General features: G+C 43.4%; 1 protein-coding gene, 1 long non-coding RNA gene and 1 pseudogene across 2 annotated transcripts; 1 reads left to right on the top strand and 2 right to left on the bottom strand.

Annotated features, from left to right (window-relative positions):
- Nucleotides 1-2,772: 2,772 nt before the first annotated feature.
- LOC119765620 lies at nt 2,773-3,642 on the bottom strand. Its single transcript, XM_038249889.1, has 2 exons — nt 3,573-3,642; nt 2,773-3,482 (listed from the first exon to the last, which is right to left on the bottom strand). Exons 1-2 carry the CDS (start codon nt 3,601-3,603, stop codon nt 3,169-3,171), a joined length of 345 nt encoding a protein of 114 aa, XP_038105817.1. The 5' UTR covers nt 3,604-3,642; the 3' UTR covers nt 2,773-3,168.
- Nucleotides 3,643-10,373: 6,731 nt separating this feature from the next.
- Nucleotides 10,374-11,830, bottom strand: LOC6049894. Its single transcript, XR_005276853.1, has 5 exons — nt 11,633-11,830; nt 11,336-11,564; nt 11,133-11,277; nt 10,808-11,071; nt 10,374-10,736 (listed from the first exon to the last, which is right to left on the bottom strand). It is a non-coding gene; the product is annotated as an uncharacterized LOC6049894 (long non-coding RNA).
- Nucleotides 11,831-13,508: 1,678 nt separating this feature from the next.
- LOC6037323 lies at nt 13,509-16,143 on the top strand (annotated as a pseudogene).
- Nucleotides 16,144-22,992: the final 6,849 nt, after the last annotated feature.

Below are 22,992 nucleotides of genomic sequence, written 5' to 3'. Positions count from 1 at the left end.
TAAAGGACCACAATACTGACTTTGATTTGTCAACACCAAATCAATTGTTGATGGATTTCTAACAGAAGAAAAGCAAGTTGGCCCATTCGGGTATAAAACCGAATAAAGACCAGAAGTGCAATGTGAATACAAAGAGACGAGTTGTTCCTTTTAATTCCGCTATATATTTTAATATCTTGACAGATACGTATTTCGTCTACTACTTGCAGACTTCATCAGTGTTCTGTTCTCGACTGAAGGTTCATCGCTGGTGTATTCATATTTGTAGTTACTGTAGGTACTACCTCCTCGTTCTTCTTTTGTGCCTGTATAGGTAGGTAGTACCTACAGTAACTACAAATATGAATACACCAGCGATGAACCTTCAGTCGAGAACAGAACACTGATGAAGTCTGCAAGTAGTAGACGAAATACGTATCTGTCAAGATATTAAAATATATAGCGGAATTAAAAGGAACAACTCGTCTCTTTGTATTCACAGTAATGCATTCTGCTAAAACGCTCAACCAAACCACAAGAAGTGCAATCTCTGAACAGAATTTTACCATTGGAATTTACTTTTGAATTATTCCAAGATTGGTGTTTGGCATTAAAATCACCGATGATCAAAAATCGAGATCTATGCCGAGTAAGTTTATTCAAATCCCCTTTGAAATAATTTTTATTTTCCCCAGTGCATTGGAATGGCAAATATGCAGCTGCAATCATAATTTTCCCAAAAGAAGTTTCAAGTTCAATGCCCAAACTTTCAATAACTTTTAACTTAAAGTCACGTAACGTGCTATAAGTCATACTACGGTGGATAACTATTGCAACTCCACCGCCATTTCGATTCATTCGGTTATTAGTTATAACTTTATAATCTGGATCACTTTTCAAATAAGTGCCAGTTTTTAAAAATGTTTCGGTTATAACAGCAATATGCACGTTATGAACTCGTAAAAAGTTGAAAAATTCATTTTCTTTCGCTTTTAAAGAGCGAGCATTAAAATTCATAATATTGATGGAATTACTTAGATCCATGATTAAACTTCAGGGTAAGAACAACATCATTCGCAAATTTTAATCCAATCTGGATTGCTTTCATCATGGATGTAGCATTACTCATTGTTTGAATCAAACCAAACAGTGAGTTTTGCAAAAAAGTCATTTTTTCAAACGTAACATCGCCGAGATCAGAAGATCCCAAAGCGTTGCCAGCAGAAAAATTTTCAAATGAGATTTGAGGTACCTGCCCAATTTCAGAAAGATTGGTAGAGGATTTAAAATTCGTGGATGAACCCGAACCCGAAACGACGTTAGCATAAGAAATGCCATTGTTGTTACCTAACTTTTCCACGGTAGGGGTATTTCTAGCATTGTTCGAGTGAGACAGCACGAACGTTTGATTTAAAGATGCAGGTACAACCTGACTTTGAGAAAATTTCGGTTTGGATTTCGGCTGATGCTTAGCACGAGAATCCAAAACCTTTTTTTCTGATGGGGCAATCCCAAAAATTTGATTTGTGATTTTCACCACAATTTGCACATTTAAATTGGGTGACTTCTTTCACGGGACAATTGTCCTTGTCGTGAGAAGAATCCCCGCAAACCATGCATTTTGGAACCATGGCGCAATGATCAGTACCGTGACCGAATGCCTGGCAACGCCGGCACTGGGTCAGATTCTGGCCATTACCGCCATGTTTCTTAAAATGCTCCCACTTTACCCGTACATGGAACAAAAACTGAACTTTGTCCAAAAGTTTCAAATTGTTGATTTCATTTCTGTTGAAATGAATCAGATAAAATTGTGAAGTCAAACCAAAGCGAGAAATATTCCCGTTTGATTTTTTCTTCATCGGTATTACTTGGGATGGGGCAAAGCCAAGCAACACCTTAAGTTCGTTTTTGATCTCATCCACCGACAAGTCGTTGGAGAGACCTTTCAGGACCGCCTTGAATGGCCGAGCATTCTTGGTCTCATACGTGTAGAAATTGTGTTGGTGGTTTTTCAAATAACCAACAAAAGTTTGGTGATCTTGTAAAGATTCCGTCAACAAGCGACATTCTCCTCTTCGACCAAGCTGGAACGAAACCTTCAAATTGCAAGTTTCCTTGCAATTCTTCAGTTGCGTTCGAAAGCTGGCCAAATCGGAGACGGAAGTCACTACAATTGGCGGAGCCTTTACTCGTTTCTCGACGGCAGAAAGCTCAGTACGAGGAGAAGGTTCCTTGTCATCAGTTTCGGATAAAACACCGAAACTGTTTGTCAATGGAATTGGAGGATTGACCTCACATTCAGAATCAGAATCAGACCTCAGAAGAGGCTGTTTTCTTTTTCTGTTTCCGTTAGCCGGTTTAGCGTTCAAACGCTTCACCGACGTAACGACCAAATCTTCAGAAGATTTGCGTTTACCTTTGTTTTGACGCATTTTGCAAGCAAAGTTCTCTTAAAAAGATGGCTTTGTTTGTAAAATACAACAAAATTTCAGGCGGGGTTAGTCTTGAAAAGACTGTTTAGAATTTTGGAAAATAACTCAGCCCACTCAGCGCGTTCCGTTTGAATTCCGTTTAGAATTCCGCTTGAGCGAAAAAAGTTCGATTCGAATTCTAAACAGTGTTCGTTTTAGATTCTAAACCGCATTCCGTTTCAAACGCAACAACCGGTTCCGTTTGAGTTTTCGCCGCAAATCGGTTCAAGCGGAATTTAAACGGAATCGAAACGGAATGGACGGGTTGCTTTTGACAGCTGCTTCTTCTTCTTTTTCTTGTTTTTTATTGCTGGTTTTCTTTTTTGTTTTTGTTGAATCCACTTTAAATTGGGATTCGACCATAGAAATAGATTAAACTTTTTATGATTTTACATTTTTTATTGTCCCTTTAACTAATCGTTCATTAAAACGCATCCCAACTCCGAGCCCGCTTTATTTTTTTTGTTTAGCAGAGTTAACATATTGCACAGATTTTTTTTGTTCCTCTCGAGGCGGTTCACAACGACGTCATTCTTGGCGCACCGGTTGACACTTGTGATCTCTTGCCATCACCATCGCCGAGCAGCTCCAGTAGGTTGGCCAGATCAAAGCGGGAAGTCTTCAGGACCTCGACCTTGGTGTGCGGCGGGTACACTTCCTGGCAAGCCTCGCGTGGGCGGAGTGTCCACGATCGGGAGCGTGCCCTTGTCGCTGATCACGAAGACATATTTCGAACCGGCTCGCTAGTATCTTGTCCCTTGTAGAGTGAAATCGGCAGCTCGTCTCGTTGATGGCAGCTGGCACGGACGTTCCTGTACCTTATCGGCGTTCTTGCGCTCGGCAATTGCAACTTCGATGCAGGACGCTTCCTGCTTCTCCAAGAACTCCTTGTTCTGAACCAGGTTTTTTCGAGGTACATCTCAATCAACTCTCTGGCATCCAGGAAGCCGCCTCTGATTGGCTGTTGCCATCTTGCGCCCTCGTTGGCCGGAACTGCTGCTGCTGCTAAGTTTGGCCGGGGAACTGGATCTGAAAGGAGGAGGGAATACAATGGGTAATGTTGATTATTGCACCAAGTCCACTCCGTTTCGAATTAAGTGAAGGAAATGTTCAACTCACCTTGGGAGGAGGAGGATACGCCATTTTCCATCACGTCGCGAAAACTTTGAAATTAGCTCCCACAACGACTTTTGCGGAAAGTTCGAGATCAAACATGTTTGACGTTTCTTAGAAAGCCGCCTCACAAATACACTCAAAGAAAAACCGCTTCGGCGAATCGCGGCGAAATGTCACCGAGGTTCCGTCTTACACCAGCAGGTGTCGCCCTTGTGCCAAAATGATCAAACGGAATTGAAACGGAGTCCAACCGGAGATTCCGTTTAGAAAATTTCGAAACAATTTTCGAAGCGGAATTCGAAGCGGAATGAACCAGTCAAGCGGAGAACGGTTTGATTGGGAGGTAGTCTTTAAAAAGACTGAGAATTTTGTTTTGAAATAACTCTGAGCTTAGGTAGTAAAAAATACCGCAGCTCTAGTGTCCGTTCACCACGAAGGTTCGCAAGACACTCAATGTCCGGGATGTTGTTGTATCCTTGTAGTCGCTGACCAGCTCCAGTTGATCGTGTCTACGCCAGTTGGTCTTCTTGGTTGGATTGGTGTCCGGCGTGTGTCAGAGACGCATCGAGCTCTACAGGCTCAATAAAAACTCTTTACATGCTCTGTATGGTTGAACAGAGCTAAGCTCTGTATGCAGCGAACAGAGCCAGCTATGTATGGGGAAAAAATATATCACAAAAACCATAAGTTTTAGAAAGTTGACATGTTCTAGAAAGTTGCTGGTACCAAAAGGTTCTATATTATTCTCTCAGACGTCATTACAATTTGATTGATTTTAGTTGTGCAAAACAAGAAAAAAATATTTATTTTCTACGATACAAGGTATAGAATATTTTTGCTCAACTACAAAAATGAACAAATCTCTCGAAGAAACCAAAGCTCTATCTTCAATAGATACCGAAAATAAAAAAACTATTTTTATATTAAATACTGCTTGCGACAAACACAAAGCGACCGTGTTGTAGGCACAGGTAATATGAAACATGTTTGGTAGAAATCGTCTGAAGTGAAAACTAGTATAGCAGAGTGTATAGAGAGTTTTATCTTAAATGTTCTCGTCTGGATGGTTGATAGAAATTTCAGATAAAAATTATACAAATTTATTAAATTATGTTCTTATTATTGTACTGGTAAGTAATGAATTTTAAAAACAATATAATTATTTCACAGCTATTTTTATTTTTGTCTTGAAAAAAAAAAAAGTTCAACAAAATTACAAGTTTCGTGCAACAAATTAAGATAATAACAATTTCAAATATGAAGTGTGTTTAGCTTTAGATGCTCTCTATGGGAATTGGCCATTTTATTGCCTGTATTCTAAATATTTTTTTTTATTTTTTCTGGCAAAGTAAATCAGTGAAGAGTTTATCTGTAAATGCTCTCTATGGAATTTTGCGATTAGTGCGCCGACCACGGGGACGCGATGTCTTGTTTTTGCATGCTCATTTTCATTTCTTTTGTGTCGCTGTTTGTGTGCTTGGGTGCTTGGTTATTATATATAGGTGAAGGGATTTTATTAAATGATCATTATATTGCATTACGTGGCAGTGCGTGGCCGAATGGTTACGCTGTCCGCTTTGTAAGCGGATGATTCTGGGTTCGATTCCCATCGGCTGCAACCTTCCATCGGATGAGGAAGTAAAATGTCGGTCCCGGCCTTGGTTGTTAGGCCGTTAAGTCATTCCAGGTGTAGGAGTCGTCTCCATACCATAAGTACAAACAAAACACCAAACCAAGCCTACTCCGGTGGAATCGCTGGCGGCGGTTGAACTCGCAATTCAAAGGTCGTCAGTTCAAACACTGGGGTGGAAGGTTCCTTGGAGTAAAAAGAGAGGTTTGGGTGCTCTCCCCATTCAAGCCTTCGGACTCCTAGGTTCGAGCAGAAACTTGCAATAGAGACCACAAAAGACCCAGGGGTCGTTAATGTGGATGGTTTGATTTGATATACACTCAACCCCCGGTGGTTGGTCACTTTTTCGTTTGACACTTTTTTAGTTAGTACCCCGTTGGTTGGTCAAAGTCAAACTAAAAAGTGACGAACTGTCACTTTTTACACGGCGCTCACACACACTATCTAAACAAACGTTCAGTAGTGTGTGTGAACTCCGTGTAAAAGGGGTGTCAAACTAAAAAAGTGACCCCGTTCGTTTGACAACAGTTGATGTCAAACCATCGGGGTTTGAGTGTATTGCATTATTATATTTATTTGATTATAAAACCACACTATATTTAACACTTAACACATCATACAAAACACATATGAAACTGTAAACAGGAGCGTTTGGTACGGTATGTCCACGCATCCTTCCTCTCCTGTAGATTCTGTGAAATGTGATCTGTTCTCAGAATCCTCTCTGCGGTAAACACAACGTAGTAGGGCTGGCCGCTTTAATTTTTGCAATACATTTTCGGGTGTTCTCGGACGTACTGCAATTATTAATAATGACAAGAAAAGTGCTTGGGGCGTAATCTAATCACAAGACTTTCCAGCATGCTTTCATCGGACTGGCTGCGTTTGTGTTAGATTAGATTACATTAGACTAAAATGGCAAAATTCTATTGAGAGCATTTAGAGTTTAAACACTTTACTGATATCCTTGCTTATTTTTTTAATATTTAAATTACACGTAATAAAATGGTCAATTTACTTAGAGAGCATGTAGAGCTTAAACTGATTTCTTTTGTTTGAAAAATAAAAAAAAACGTAGATTACAACATTGTTATTCGAGCATTCGTTGGAGAAGGTTGTCTTAGCAACGGAGAAGGACAACCATGGGTGGTCTCTCATGCTCATGCTATGCTCATGCTCATTCGTTGGAGAAGGTTGTCTTATTCAACATGACTCGTCGCGTCCCGGCGGAAAACGCCGGCAATATCGCCCTACCTGCGGCTCAAGCAGGCAAAAAAGTGGGGATTTCCAAAAGGAAGGTTGAGGCCTCAAGTGATGGCCAAAAACCGGGGATTTCAAAAGGAAGGTGCTTTTGGAAGTGACATCGAACAGCAAAAAGACAAAAAAAGAGCGACGGTACTGTACCGATGGATGAGGAGGAGGAGAACTCATCGACGCACGAGGAGCAGCTATTGAAGAACAAAAAGTTCGCTGGACTGCCTGACGAGGACCAGGTAGCGGAAGCAAAGGAGAATGAAGTGAAACAGCGAAAGGAGAAACTGCCTCCTTTTTATGTGCGGCAATCAGCATCAATGATCGACTTTCGAGCGGGGCTGGTTGAACTCATCAAGTCTGGGAAAATCCAAGGCAACATTCGTCTGTGTCAGGATGGATTTAAGGTGCTGGTGCAATCCAGGCAGCACTATCAACTGGTCAAGGATTACTTGACCGAAAACGAGGCGGAGTACTTTACCCATGATGTTGTCATGGATAAGCCGCACAAAATCGTCGTCAGAGATCTGTACGACATGCCAGTGGAGCTAAAAGTTTTGAAACTGGATGTGTTGGCCGTACACAAAATGAGCCGACGCAACAAAGACATCAAGTACCGTGACCAGCTCTACCTGCTGCATTTGGCTAAGGGATCGACGACGCATCCTGAGCTGAAGGCAATTCGAGCGGTTTTCAACATTATCGTGTCGTGGGAGCGATACCGACCAGTGCACCGTGACGTCACACAATGCTTCAACTGCCTGGGCTTCGGGCACGGAGGTAAGAACTGCCACCTGAAGCCAAATGTGGTACCGATGCGCACATCACATCCCAGTGCATCCAAGATTCGCTGGTGAAGTGCCTCAACTGCAACGGTGAGCACTCGTCAACCGACCGAAAGTGCCCCAAGAGAGCTGAGTTCGTGAAAATTCGGCAGCAAGCATCGACGAAGAATCAGCCTCAGCGTCGTAGAACTTCTCCAGCTTTGGTGGAGCAAAAATTTCCACCTCTTCAACTGCGACGCCAGGTCCCGAACTTGGCACCGTTGCCGTTGGATCCCAGGAAGAGAGCTGAGATGAATCATCCACGGCCGGGTTCCAGCCAGGAGCCGAGACCGCCACCACCGGGCTTCAGCCAGGAGCCAAGACCAACCCAAGAACCAGCAGTTGAGGAAAATGGTAACGATCTTTACACCTCAACCGAACTCCTCAATATTTTCAAACAGATGTCCGCTGCACTGCGTGGATGCAAAACCAAGACCCAGCAGATTGAAGTGCTGACCTCGTTCGTCATTCAGTATGGATCGTAGGTCCCTCAAGCTGCTGAATTGGAACGCTTGCTCCATTAGGAGGAAGAACTTAGAGCTGGTGGATTTTCTTCGCGAGAAGGAGATTGACGCAGCTTCCATCACGGAAACTCATCTAAAGCCCGGTGAAAAAGTTTATCTACAAAACTACAAGATCGCGACGCAGCTCGACAGGACCACCTCTGGAGGAGGAGGTGTGCTTGTCGCTGTTCATCGTGATCTCAAGCCACGCCGGCTGCCACACTTTAAGCTGGACATCATCGAGGCCGTTGGGGTGGAAATTCCCACTTCTGTTGGTCCAGTACTCTTCATTGCTGCATACTGCCCACGTCAGGTGAATTCCAGAGATGGTTCAGCAGCAAAACTGAAGAGCGATATCCAGAAGCTGACACGGCGGAGCGCAAAATACATCATCGCTGGTGACCTCAACGCGAAGCATGAAGTTTGGGGCAACAGCAGGAGAAATCGGAACGGAGTGATTCTGCACAACGAGCTGCAAAACGGATACTACAACGTTGTGAGTCCGGATCGTCCAACGAGGGTGGCTCGGTCTTGGAATCACTCAATCATCGACTTCTTCATCACCAATATGGCTGAGAACGTGGCTCATCCTGAGGTGTTTGAAGAGTTGAGTTCTGATCACTATCCGGTGGTTGTGGAGGTTGGAGCTTCCGATAATCCGCAGCGGCAACCAACCCGGAAAGATTACCACAACGTTGACTGGCAGCAGTTTCAGCAAGTTGTCGACAGCAACATCGACTATAATCAACACCCTGAAACTTCTGCTGATATTGATCGTTCGCTGGAGGTGATTCAGCAGGCTATCAACCAAGCAGAGGCTGCCAACGTTCGGGAGGTTCCTGTTAATTTTAAGGTAACTGATATTGACGTAGATACTAAACACTTGATTAGACTTAGGAATGTTTATAGGAGACAATATCAACGGACTGGGGACTATGACAAAAGATTTCAGTTAACAATTTGAACAAAATCATACAAGACCGACTTGACAATATCAGAAATCAAGAATTTTCAAAACATGTAAGCCAGCTTGGGCATTATTCAAAACCATTTTGGAAACTTTCAAAAGTTCTTAAAAACAAACCAAAGCCTATTCCTCCTCTTATTGTTGAGGATTCTCCTTTGATTACATCCGAGGAAAAGGCAAATGCACTTGAGCTTCATTTTGTTAGTTTTCATAATCTTGGTACTTCCATGACCAGTCGTAAAGAAACATCAGTTGCCAATAGTATTTCAACAATTAATAACTCTACCTTTGAATTTCCTGCAGATTCCCATGTTTCTGGTGAGGAAGTCAAAGTTGCAGTTAAACAAATGAAAAATTTGAAAGCTCCTGGCTTTGATAATATTTTAATCTAGTGTTGAAAAAATAGAGTGATCAGTTCTTTCAACATCTAGCCAATATTTTCAATAAATGTTTGCAACTTGGTTACTTCCCCACCAATTGGAAGCTGGGTAAAGTCATACCAATTTTGAAGCCTCAAAAAGATCCAACATTGCCAACAAGTTATCGTCCCATTAGTCTGTTGAGTAGTTTGTCCAAACTCTTTGAGAAGGTCATCTATTCAAGGCTTTTGGATTTTACCAACAATAATAATATAATTTTGAATGAGCAGTTTGGCTTCCGCAAGGGACATAATACTGCTCATCAACTTACGAGAGTAACCAAAACTATCAAGCAGAATAAGCTTGAGTCTAAATCAACTGCTATGGTTATGAATACAAAGAGACGAGTTGTTCCTTTAAATCCGCTATATATTTTAATATCTTGACAGATACGTATTTCGTCTATAGTTGTCGAATAGTTGTACCGAAAAGGCTGATACGCAAAACTTCATAAAAAAACGTCCAAGAAACGGTCAGGGAAAGGGCCACGATTTTTTTTCTTAAGACTGGTATGCAGATCGGAAGGAACGCAAAACTCCATATAAAAAACGTTACTTAATCTACCTTTAGGTGGTTGGTGCCTTCCTCACATTCATAGTGCATAAATAACACTTATTTTTTATCAAATTATCTGAATCCGGCTTCAAAAAAGTGTATCAAAAACACAAAGTACTTATAACTTTTGATAGGTTTGTCAGATCTTCAATCTTTTGGGCTTGTTGGAAAGGTTTTTTGATTACCTATCCAACGATGGGTCGCATGCAGGGATGGAATAATCGCAAAAAAATCAATTTCGCTTGCGAACTTTCTTCACCCGCGAAAGAGAGAGGAGGTAAATCGCGCAAAAGAAAATCGCTGTAAATCGAAATTTACATGACTTTCATTGTAAATGTTTCACTCAAAATTATTTGAAATCGTGTAAATTTCCAATGAATCCGATGTAAACCTTTCAACGGAGCAATATGATTGATATTACATATCCACACTGAGATAAAATTTGCAATTAGCAAAAGTTTTCACATTTTTTGAAAAAAATAACCAGTTGGAAACATCGAGCCAACATTACTCACTGAGTAGATTCAACGGAGGATCATATTATATTTAGAAACAAGTTTTTTTTTGGTACGCTATTAGTAACTTAGTCAAGAAAAAAATCAACACAAAAATCTGAAGATCTTAAAAATGGAAAACATTCTAAAACTAACCCATACAAAATGAATAAAATGGTGAGTACTGACGATGCTAAAAATGTCATACTTAATATTAATAGTGTTGCAAACTTACTTGATAGTGAGTAAAGTCAATGTTGTCATCAGCTAACGCAAAATCACAGGCCGTCGGCGCCCTTGAAGTGCTCATGGTACAGCTGCAGTTGAGTCTGTTACTCGCCGCATTCAACGCCAGCGCCTCCGTAAGAAAACTTCTCCTTAAAATCGGTGCTGCTACTTGATGCCCATCCACAAGTCTGAGTTTACCGCAAGATTAGCAGTAGAGTAGCTTGACGAAATTGATCCACTGTAGTACGCAAAATACGCACTCAAGAATGTTTCGCAGTATGCCCGTTGCTGGATGGCTGCTTAAACGGACCAGAATTAAAAGATACTTTACAATCTGCCCTTAATTCATGATTTTTTACCTTCTTACCTTGACCAGCGTGAATTGAATGTTCACATGTACACCAAACATCTGCAGGGGCGAGTCCTCGTTTTTGCCAGCCTCCTTAACATTGGGAACGTTCTCGAGCATGTCCGGAAAGGTTACATCTTGATTCCGCACTTCGCGTCGCATCTGTGCTGATTCGCGTACTTATATCGGCTCCTCGGTAGTCTCGGTCACTTTCCAGTCCCAGCTGGCACTACTAATCGACTGCTGCTACTCGTTCGCATACACATATGTCCAAATGGTCAGCTGAAAATTGAACCAAAATAGTCAACTTTAAAATCCAACAAGCTAAACCGTTCTGTCTTACCTTTTCCCTCCTGTCATCGCTGAAGAACAGGTTTATCTTACTGCTCACGAACCTCTTCCAACCCCATTCAACTCCCATAAGATCTGATTCGCCGTTGATTCAATCCTACTACACAAGAAAACGTTATCGTTTTCAATGTCATGTACTGCAAATTATTAATATTGCTAAGCTTGATACCAAGTGAAAAATGTATTCCTACTCACCTAGTACGTCAGCAGTCAAGTTGGTCCAGCTGCAAAAGGTGAAACTTGATGGCTTCAGGAACAATTATTCCTAACTCAGCTCAGAAGCTCCCGCCGACCAAATCCAACTGGCAGAGTTCGGCAGCTGTGACCGCGGCAATGTAGATGTGCAATGGCTTGGCTGGCCTTTTTGCGAGTTGTTCTGACACATCCGGAGTCAAGTTTGTCCTGCAAAGCACTTCGACGGCAACTGTAAAATAAAACCATTTTAAATCCGGCATGTAAACATACGGCACAAACCATTAGTTATAAACTTACCCGTTTTCTCGCGGATGCCCTTCTGCAGGAACCACGGTGCAGGAAGATGATTGACTCGTGTTCGAAGAACAAGTTGCGGCAACTTTCCGGGGTGAACCGGAATCCCAGGATTCTCTGGTTCCTCGAAACACGTAAAACACGCAGAAGGGGATCTGCACGACAAATTTGCGATCGCGAAGGAAGAAAAAAAATGTTAACAATGCATTTTTCAAAGTCCGAGTTTGACAGCTCGAAGCAGCACATGCGACATCTACATTTGAAAAAACTCTGGAGTTAGTTTATGAATAGGCCCAATGAATCAATATTTCATATTTTTTTTCCATTCTCAGGTGTTTTTGAATCGTTTTGAACACTAGACGCTTACTGGGGGAACTCAATTTTTAAGTTCGTTCAATCAAAATGAAGTTCGGTTCAGCGATGTCAATTTTGAGATGGGTTTGTTTTGATTTTGTTTGGCAAATTTGAGATCACTGAACCGAACTTCATTTTGATTGGCGACTTTGCCGAAATAAAAAAGTGACATTTCTGGACTTAGCGCGTTTTGAAAATAGGTGTTCTGGTAAGTTTGCTAAAATGAAACTATTATTGGAAATATAAACCTATCGGTAAATTTTGTTGTTTTACCGTAATATTTTTGAAGCGCCGGATTGATTAACAATGGAGAAGAACCGTAAACCTAAGAAACCTAAGAGCAGTAGAAGGAGTTTCTGCGGAGCGATGCCAGGTTGCCGTCCAAGAATAGTATAAACAAATGTTTCCCGAATTTCAATTTTCCATTTTCAGCTCTTGATCCTCGTCAACGGAAAACACCCATCTCAGCACCACTAGCTCTCACCGTGGCCGGCCGGTGAAAGATGGGTGGGCTGGCAATCATAGGCAGGTTCAGCTGTTCGAGCAATTCTAATGGATTGACGCCTTTGGTGTGGAGGACCCGGTAGATGGTTGGCGTTTTAACGACCGCCGGAAGCAGGTACAGGAGATTATTGACGGCCAGGCGCGGGAGGACAACCAGGTGGGGGCGAAGACGGAGGGTAAACAGGAACCGGAGGGGTACCGTAACCGGAAGCCGACTTCTGAGCCGCGTGCCATTGAGGAAAAAGTCATTGGACGGGCGGAAGGCCATTATGTTGAAGCGTATTGGTCAAGTGCACATGCAGGAAGGATGACCATTACTTTGTAGCCTATTTTACTCACGGCTATCATGACGCCAGCTATTGGTCCGTTGGTGACAGCACGAGAAGTTTGACGGAGCAGATGTTACGGTAAATTTGTTAAAAAAAAAATATTTAAGAATTTGTAAATAACTGTATTTATGATTACAGGTTAAGGTGCTGTTTGGCGGACAATCTTCGCTGCGACTTTACTCGGCGTGATTCCGTCGGTTGCAAAATTGCACTCCTGAGCAGCTGCTCGAAGCCCCGCTCCGGAAGAGTTGCACAGAAAATATGGAAAAACCTCGGGAGAAACCTTCAGCCGGGAGGTTAACAACAAGACGGATTGTGATCGAAAGGAGAGCCGAGCGGTAAGGGTACAATTACTTTTACGTACGCCAACCAAACCATCAACCAAGTGTTCTCCGAGATGGATGAGTTCAGCAAAACGAGGACCTGCTCGGTGGCACCAACGATTCGGCGTGGCGTGACGATCTGAAGGTGGTTGTTCCGACGGCTAACTATCTGAGCATGGACAATTGGACATTGATCAACTAGCGCGGGAAACGACCGGGTTTCTTGGGCGGATAAAATGATTATGGTTAACCGGACGGGAATTCCATGTGCTGGGCATGGTTATAACCACGCCACTCGGGCCGTTGTTCGTCCACACCCGGTTATTCCGGAGAAAAAACGGTACCATGTCACTGAGCAGTAGTTGCTGGCCATGACGAACGATGATGATGGGTGGCGGATTAGTTGATACGGGCAAAATCACTTCCGGTAGGTTGATTTTGCTAGAAAAATAGTTTGTTAGGTCATCCCGACGATCGCACAAAGCATAATAACAAAACTATCGTTACAGAACCGGCAGTGTGATATTAGCTACAAGATTCTGAATAGTGGACGAATAGCTGAAAAACACCCCTGATTTTGTTGGACACAGCTTATGATCCTCGTCGATGGTTCATTCGAAAACAGCCTTCCCGGTGGAACTATCGATGAACTATGAGTGATTTAAACGGATTTTACAACCTTGATGGGGAGGACCCGACAGAACAACAAGGCCATCGGAGGCCATCTGGGTGGGGTGAAGATGAAGCGTGCTGTCGGGGAACAAGTCGTTGGTCAAGCGGAATCTCGTGCAGAAGGGCTTCTTGTGGAACGTGTTGGTCAAGGGAACCTGCCGGACTTTCGTCGGTCGACGCTCCTCGCACTTGGCTGCGAGTTCAAGAAATATCTTCTCCAGATAATGCCGTAGATTCTGCGCGTCCTGCTACACGACAACTCCGTGTGCTGCAAAGTTTGGCAACATACGACGACTTGCCACTGACTAGACAAGCTGATCGAAATGATTTAAGTCCCGTTCACGGTATTGCTGGCAACCTTTGAAACGATCAAATATCTTACGTAATACTTGAACTTTACAGATTTCTCCTCGAGGACCATCCGCCCGCTCGTGACCATCCCGGTCAGTAACAAACCACCACCCTTGCACCACGGGAAGACGATGTTCGTGGAGTGTTTAGTGCGACAGACGCACCCGCAGTTTCAGAACATGGACGAGCGGGACCTGCGGTACACGATCATGCTGTTTACGGAGCAGGAGCGGGGCGTTAGTATTAAAGCGACGCCGATTACGCTGGTTCTATCGGACGTGAAGAGGAAGAGCTTTTTGATAAATGTGTTTGATGCGCCCGGGCACGGTTAATTTTCGGACGAGGTAACGGTCGTGATGTGCGGATGTGCGGTGGTGCTGTTTGTGTACGCGGCGGAGGGCGTTTCGTTGAATACGGACCGATTGTTGTAGCACGCGATTCAGGGTTAGTTTAAACTGCCGCCGCAGAACGCGTACTTTAAGCTTAAGCACATTGTTGAGGAGTTTAGTAGTGTCGCCGATTTTGGGAATGCTTGCTTCGCAAGTTGGCTGTACGGAATTTGCTTCATGCTTGACGTTGTTTGCGGGGTTGTACGCGGACACTTAAGACGGGGTGAGTTGGCACGGAGGTTGTGGGGGACATGTACTTCCACAATAAGAGCCGGAAGTTTATGAAAAAGCGGCCGCACAGTTCGGCGCAGTGGAGATTTGTGGAGTTTATTTTGAAGCAGCTGTACTGTACAGGCCGTTGTCGCAGGGCGTCGGGGATGTAGACACGACGCTGGCGGACAGGCTGGCCGAACTGAATATTCGCGTGACGATGGAGTAGATGAAAAGCAACATAATTGATTTGTAATCGGTTAATTGGGGATTTGTGTGGGTTTCTGGACATGTGCGTTGAGCACATTCAATCGCCGCTGGCCAATGTTCAGAGCAAGATTGACCACAATTTACATGGGGGCGAAGGTGTTACCGCGGCTCGTGGACGACGAAGATTTCCGTACGCTGCAGATCGAACGGTTGTGGATCTACGAGGCGCGTTACAAGGTCGAATTGAACCGCGTCACCGCCGGGAATTCGATTTTCATCGAGGGATTCGACCAGTACTTCGTCAAAACCTCGACCATCATCGGTGTCGACATGATGAACAAGGACGTGCTTATTTTCCGACCGCTAAAGTCCAACACCCAGTCCATCAAAAAGATCGCCGTCAAACTGGTCAACCTGTCGGAACTCCCAGAAATGTTGGACGGCCTCGTCTCGGGTGAACTCTACCTGGACTGCAAGATATAATCCGAGATCGTCATCAAAGTGGCCAATCTGGTGGTGGCCTTTTGCAAGTGTTTCGACGAGACGCCTAAAAAAAAAGAACAAGATTACGATGGTTGCGAGACCGCTGGAGAAGGGCTTGGTTGAAGACATCGAGAACGTATCGGTTTGCATCGGTTGGAACAAGAAGCTCGGCGAGTTCTTCCAGGTCAGCTACGACTGGATCTGATCGCGGCACGATCGATCTGGGTCTCCGGCCGGACAACACCAGTCCAAAAGAACCCTGCTGGGCGCCGTCAAAGACTCCATCGTGCAAGGCTTCTAGTGGAGCACGCGCGAAAGACCGCTCTACGAGGAACCCCATTCGAAACGTAAAGTTCAACATTGCAGGATAAACCGCCCAGGAACCGTTCACCGCGGATGTATTTGTATTTGTATTTGTATTTTATTTTTCAACAATATACCGAAGGTAAAACCTTTTTTGTATACATTGACTTAAATGATAAGGACCTTATGTTTCATTAAAACTAAAAACTAAATTAAAAACTAAAACGAAATAAGCTAAAGATATAAAAATGTCGCTAATACGACAAATTACTTGTTTAAGTAGAATTCAGTAATAAATTTAAGACTGATTATCAGCTGTGTATGTAGTTATAAAAGAGTGTGTAATACAAGGCATTGCTTAATCAAAAACCAAAACAAAACTCAAATTGAATTTTTTAAATGCTCTTTACACCTACGCTTGAATTCACTAAATAAAGTTATAGATTTTAAGTTATGTGCTCAAATCCTCCCAATCTCCCGCCGAGTCGCATACGTCTCCCAGGACGCACCCGTCCCTGGTTCTCCCCTGTACATCATCCAAGATTTCATCCGTTTTGCCGTAATCAATTCCGTCGTCCAAACAAAATCCTCGATTGCTGAAAATGATAGTGATAAAATTAAATTCAAATAAAATCAACAAAAAACTAGCACAGAACGATATTTTCTTTCTTACTATCATTCCGAACCGATATCCGTCCCCCAGAACCGTTTTTCTGCTTTCCTGGAGGATTTTTCCGGTACCCAGCGCATGTCAAATTTAAGATCAGCTTCACCATGTTAAAATTAAGTTCGGGTACTCGATGTCAAATTTGTAGGACTACGGTTTGCGCCGTTTTGCTTGGATCCACTCAAATTTGAGTTCCCCTGGTAAGCGTGCAGATCTCGTCGACGTGGCGCTGAATCCGTTGCCACATGTCCAGACGGCCTTTCTTGATGTGGCTGATGTCCGGTTCCAGCAGCAGGTTGAGCGGCTGGTTGATGATAAAGTGGCCCGGCGTGAGGGCCTCGTACGAGTCAGGCAACGCAAAGAGCTTGCAAAAGGGACGCGAGTTCAAGCACGCCTCGATCTGCGTCAAGACGGTCGAAAGGTCCTCGTACGTCAGCGTCGTGTTCCCGAGCACCACTCGGAGGTGCTTCTTCATACTCTTCACCGCCGCTTCCCAGATTCCTCCCATGTGGGGGGCGGATGGAGTGATGAACGTCCACTTCACCTTGAGGACCGACAGGTACTGGTTGACAGCTCGGTTGAGCTCAGGTGACTGCAGGTGCTCTCGGATGTGTCGGTCCGCGCCCACGAAGTTGGTTCCGCGGTCGGACCAGATCTCGCTGCTTATCCCACGAAGGGCGAACATGCGCTTGAGGGCGGTCAAGAACGCGCTCGTGGACAGGTCGGAAACGGCTTCTAGGTGCACTGCCTTGGTCGCGAGGCAAACGAAGGCAACGACGTAACCCTTCACTGTCTTGGCCGTCCGAAGGTTGGAGGTGCGGACGAGGATTGGACCCGCGAAGTCCACACCGCAGTGCACGAAAGGACGAGCCGGGTTCGTCCGTACGGAAGGCAGGCTTCAGCTGCGTCGCGGTTTTCGCCTTCATTCTGCAGCAGCGCGGTTTGGCAGCCAACGATCCAATATCTTTGGTTGAGTGTGGCGATCATCAGAGTTGGCCCTGCGTGCAGGTTGCGAAGTTGGACTTCTGACAGCAGCAAGTTCGTGTACCGGTGCTCTTTCGGGATGATCACAGGATGGCGCACGTCGTACGGCTGGTTGGAGTTCTGGAGTCGGCCACCAACCCGTAGAGTGCCATCTACGTCGACGAACGGAAACAAAGTCTTGAGCTTGCTGTTGCCTGGAAGCGGTGCGTTCTTGACCAGGCAATCGATTTCCGTCTGGAAGCTGTCGTGTTGAGCCGCTCGCGCCAGTTGCAAACAAGCGTCGTTGATCTCCTTCGGCGTCAGCGGTCCTTCCAGTTTGGGTGCGTTGGTGCGACGAGCCAGAGAGTTGAGCCGCAGACGGTTGTTCCAGCACAAGATACGCCCAGATGTGAGCCAGATCCGAGTAGCGGGTGAGCAGGAAAATCAGCGTTTCGTGGTCACACCAGGGCGGCAGCACGGCGCTCGCGAACAGACAGGGGATCGTAGTCCGCATCTCCAGCAGCTTATCCTCTTGGACCTCGCCCAGTGGTTCAGGGCGCCAGTAATTCTTGATCTCTTTCAGCCAGCTGGGGCCGTAAAACAGCTCAAGCGGCGTGATTCCCCGGGACGCGTAGTCGGCCGGGTGGTTCTTGGGCTCCACGTGTCATTGTTTGCGCGACAGAAACTGCAGATTCTTGGATGTGCGGTTGGCCACGAACATTTTCCATAGGTCGAGTGGTTCGAGTGAATGCGGTGGCTCAGAATTGTTGCTGTTCACAAAATCCAAGAGTATGACGCTGTGAAGCTACACGCTATTCGAAAACTACCAACATCTGTTGAAGGACCTGTTCAACGCGGCGTTCGTGCCCGCTAGACCGACTTGAAGGAGGAGCTGCCGTCTAGTTTAATGGGGAGTGGGTGATTCCCAAGGACTGCTCTATATGGAACTCACAGCGATGGCCGGAGGTGTGCATCCAGGTCAACTGTTTGTCGAAGATTATATACTTGTAGCACAGCGAGCTGGACATTAGCTTCACGTACACCAAGCACATGTGGAAGGCCGGCCAGCGAAAGCGAGCGTGCGACCGGCTAAACAGAGTAGATCTTCAAAGCGGAGAGGAACCGAAATCCGCCGACTTCTCGCCCGTTGCTATATGCAACTCGACCAACAGCATAACCACTTCGCGTGCTACGAAAAGCGGAAATGGCCATCAAGCACGACTCAAACTTCTACAAGGCGTGACATTTCAGGGCGTACATGAACTTCGAGGTCAAAAGCGGTATAGGATCGGAGAGTACGTTACTTTCCAGCTGATGCGCCGTGGAAAGACCTCGATGGCACTCGCCACTGATTTCTACGTTGTACGATCCCAAGGTCGGCGACAACATCCTCACCAAGTAGCTCGTTGCCGATTCGGCCTGAATTAATTGATCGCGAACAGCAGGAACTCGACAATCAGATTGTCGTCGACGGAATGGACTGCCCGGAGAACGCAGCAAGTCCTCGTGCAGGTTAAGGAGCGTAGGGAAAAGTGGCGAGCAAGAACCGTTGTCAGAACCAGCTGCTCCGATTATTCAACCGAACGGATATCGGCCAGAACAGCTGGCAACTTCATTCGCCGACGTCGGTAAACCGCTGCAGGACATCCTGATCGATGAGGGCAGCAACTTTTTACTGAGAGACATCGACAGTGCGCCACTTCCGACAGCTTCTATTTCTATCAGGCCACCGACAGCCAACCGTTGTATCTTAACTCGATGAACATCCGCATGCTGCACAAGGTTGGACAAGGGTTCGCTGAAGATTACCGTGAACATTTTTCTAAAGAACAGCTGCTCGATGTCGGAGGATTTGCGGAAGTATCTTCCGCATCACCTCGTTTGCACCCAGTTTGAGATTGAACGATCGCTGGGAATTAGCCAAAAGCGCGCATGCCGAGTGAATCCGCGAGAAGCAATTCTTTTAAATCATTGAGCCCCAGCTGGAAAAATCGATGGCTCGACCCGCCAAGATTCAGATCGATCCCATCAAGCGTTTCCCACATTGCAAACATCCATAAATTGAGTCGAGATTAAAACTTTGAATTTTTCAGTATGGAAGCGTCGGAAGCTACGACTTTCTATGGAACCCACCCTAGGAACCTGTCCAGGAACGGACCAATCCGCATCCCCCGGTACTTCGGCTGGCGCTGGTCTTTCGTGGCCAAAGGTAACACTCATTTGCAATTTCAATCGCTCCAATCTCACTTAAACTCCCGCTTCCAGATGCTATCCATCTCGTCCCGTTGACCTTCCCTCGGCACCGACCAGTTCCACAAACGCGTTTGAAATGCTGGCCACGCCGCCGGCTCCCAAACTGCTTCAGGTGACGGGCTCAAAAATGTCCGCTGTCCCGTCGGCGGAACGCCGTCGCAGATCCGGCTCGGTCTCTGCTGTCGACGCCAACGAGAAGCTGCTGGAAAGTGCACGCTACCCCGAGTTCCGAAACGATTCGGGTTGGGCATTGAGGCGGCGCTCGGTGTAGGAAGACCTCCAGAAGAACCTTGGCGAAGACAAAAAAAAACAGGCCGTCCCCACCGTGGAAGGATCATCCACTCGACCAACCAGAACTCCAACCGCCTCCTCACACTCTGGTTTGACTTTGGTCAATACCGGTCTTTGACGCCCCACCTGGTTCCAAGTGATCCGGAAGCTAAAAGTCACAATCGACAACCCGCGCATTCAAATTAAAAAATAAATAAAATTAAACAAAAATAAAATTTTAATATAGTTCAACAAAAAAAAAGTTGCTCAAAACATTATTTTCCTCCTCACTACCATTCCGAACCGATTTCTATCCCTCGGAACCGTTTTCCTGCATTTCTGGAGGATTTTTCCGGTACCGCACGCATGTCAAATTTGAGATCGGCTTCACCATGTTAAAATTAAGTTCGGGTACTCGATGTCAAATTTGTATGGCTACGGTTTGCGCCGTTTTGATTGGATCCACTCAAGTTTGAGTTCCCCTGGTAAGCGTGTAAGCCAGAGCTGAATTAATAGAGGAGAAAAGCAACTCGCGACAAAATTTTGAGGCTAGGAATTTTGACAGGTATGATTTTCATAAAGTATTCGCCTCCTTTTCTCTCCCACAGAAAACTTGGGAACGAGGTAGCTGTCAAACTAGGCCAAAATGTTAAAGTCACTCACAAAATGAACTTTGAGTGATTTGAGTTCATTTCTGACGTCGTTTTTTTTTTTTGTGACGTCAGAAATGAACTCAAATCACTCAAAGTTCATTTTGTGAGTGACTTTAACATTTTGGCCTAGTTTGACAGCTACCTCGTTCCCAGGTTTTCTGTGGGAGAGAAAAGGAGGCGAATACTTTATGAAAATCATACCTGTCAAAATTCCTAGCCTCAAAATTTTGTCGCGAGTTGCTTTTCTCCTCTATTGCTACAAAAACAACGCGCGATCCGCATCCGAACAGAATCCAAATGAAATGATTGTTTTTGTCTTCTGTCAAATCGACGAATGCAATTAAAATTTACATGATTTGATTCTATTTACATAAAGCATTTTTTTACATTAGATTTAACTTTTACATTATTTTTGAGGTTTACATTTCGGCATCTTTCAGTATAATAATATTTATTTGCATGAGATTTACCAATTACATGCAATCAGTTTTTACATGATCGCTGTTTACATCTGATTTAGCGTTTTACATATGGGTCATCCCGCATAATCAAATACCAAAGGTGAAACTGTCGAAATCATAAGAAAAATATTTCTGGTATGGTTACCATTTGTGATATTGTTGATATAATGTCATGACCATATAACAAAATTAAAATGGTACTATTTCCCGAATTGTTACACTTATCTTGACATATTCGAATGGTAGATTTTTTTCCCTACAATTTAATGAACGGTACCCGCATAAAGTTTTACTATAAACCAACAGTAGATTTTATGGTTATCACACGATAAATTCTATGGTTATTTTTACCATGATTCTACAGTAGCCTTTATGTTTTTTCACCATAGAATATATCTTATTTTGGGAAATTACTATAAAAAAGGGGTATTGTTAGGCACAGTCACCATAAAAATTTCGACTTTTCCCCATACAAAAAAAAACCAAAAACTATATATTCTACCGTATTTTCATTGATGCCTTTTCCGTCCAAAAAATTACCCTTATCATAGAAAACATCATACATTTATAATAAAAACAGTAACCATTACAATGGTTTGCACAGTAGATTCACAGTTCTTCATGGATTTTTCCATACTAAATAGTACGGTTTAAACTATATTCGTACATTGAAATAAATAATAACTACAGTATGATTCATTGTATTTTCATTGTATTTATTTTTTTTTCTCCACTAAATTGTACTGTAAAACATATATTTATACATTGAAATTAATGGTCAATATGGTAAATTTTATTGTATTTTTATCGTTTTCTTTAATTTCACTTAATTTAGCACTTTTTTTCCGTGTCGTTTTCTTTTGTTATTCCGCTTCAATCCACACTGTTTGAAATTATTCGGAATGTCCGTAGCCGGTGCCGGATCAACTGCTTCGTAATTGGGATAGACATTCGCGTAATCTAGAAGCACAATCCTTAGTGAAATTAGCCCCTGTAGAAGAGAAAAACACTGAATTAGACATAAGGAAAATTTACATATGTTTGGCATGTTAAGGATCCGGTTCATTTTCTATTAAATTAGCTGTTCTTAAATTCTGAAATTTAGAAATTCTTAAATTCCTAAATTCCTTAATTCCTTAATTCCTAAATTCCCAAATTCCCAAATTCCTAAATTCCAAAATTCCTAATTTCCTGAATTCCTAATTTCCTAAATTCCTAAATTCCTAACTTCATAATTTCCTAATCCTTAACTCCTATATACTTAAATTCCTGATTCCCTAAATTCATAAATTCCTAAATTCCAGAATTCCTATATTCCTGAATTCCCAAATTCACAAATCCCTTAATTCCTAAATTCCTAAATCATGAAATTTTGAAATTTTAAATTCCTAAATTCCTAAATTCCCAAATTCCTGAATTCCAAAATTCCTAATATCTTAAATTCCTAAATTCCTAACTTCATAATTTCCTAATTTCCTTAACTCCTATATTCTTAAATTCCTAATTCCCTAAATTCATAAATTCCTTAATTTCAGAATTCCTAAAATCCTATATTCCTGAATTCCCAAATTCACAAATCCCTAAATTCCAAATTTCCTAAATTCCTGAATTTTTAAATTCCTTTATTCCTAAATTCCTAATTTCATAAGTTAATAATTTAATAATTTCCTATATACCTGAATTCCTAAGGAATTAAGGAATCTAAATTCCAAAATTGAAAAAAAAACCTAAAAAATTCTAATTTCCTAGATTCTTAAATTCCATAATATCTCAATTCCTAAACTACTAAATTCCTAAATTCCTAACTTTATAATTCCATAAATTCCTATAATCCTAAATTCCTTAAATTCCTAAATTCTTACATTTCTAAATTCCTGAATTCCTAAATTCACAAATTCCCAAATTCCTAAGTTCCAAAATTTCCAAAATCCAAAATTGCAAAATTCCAAAATTGCTAAATTCCAAAAT

Source organism: Culex quinquefasciatus, chromosome 1, assembly GCF_015732765.1.
Source record: "Culex quinquefasciatus strain JHB chromosome 1, VPISU_Cqui_1.0_pri_paternal, whole genome shotgun sequence".
In the NCBI taxonomy this organism is placed as follows: domain Eukaryota; kingdom Metazoa; phylum Arthropoda; class Insecta; order Diptera; family Culicidae; genus Culex; species Culex quinquefasciatus.
This window is presented reverse-complemented; position numbering and strand designations above follow the sequence as displayed.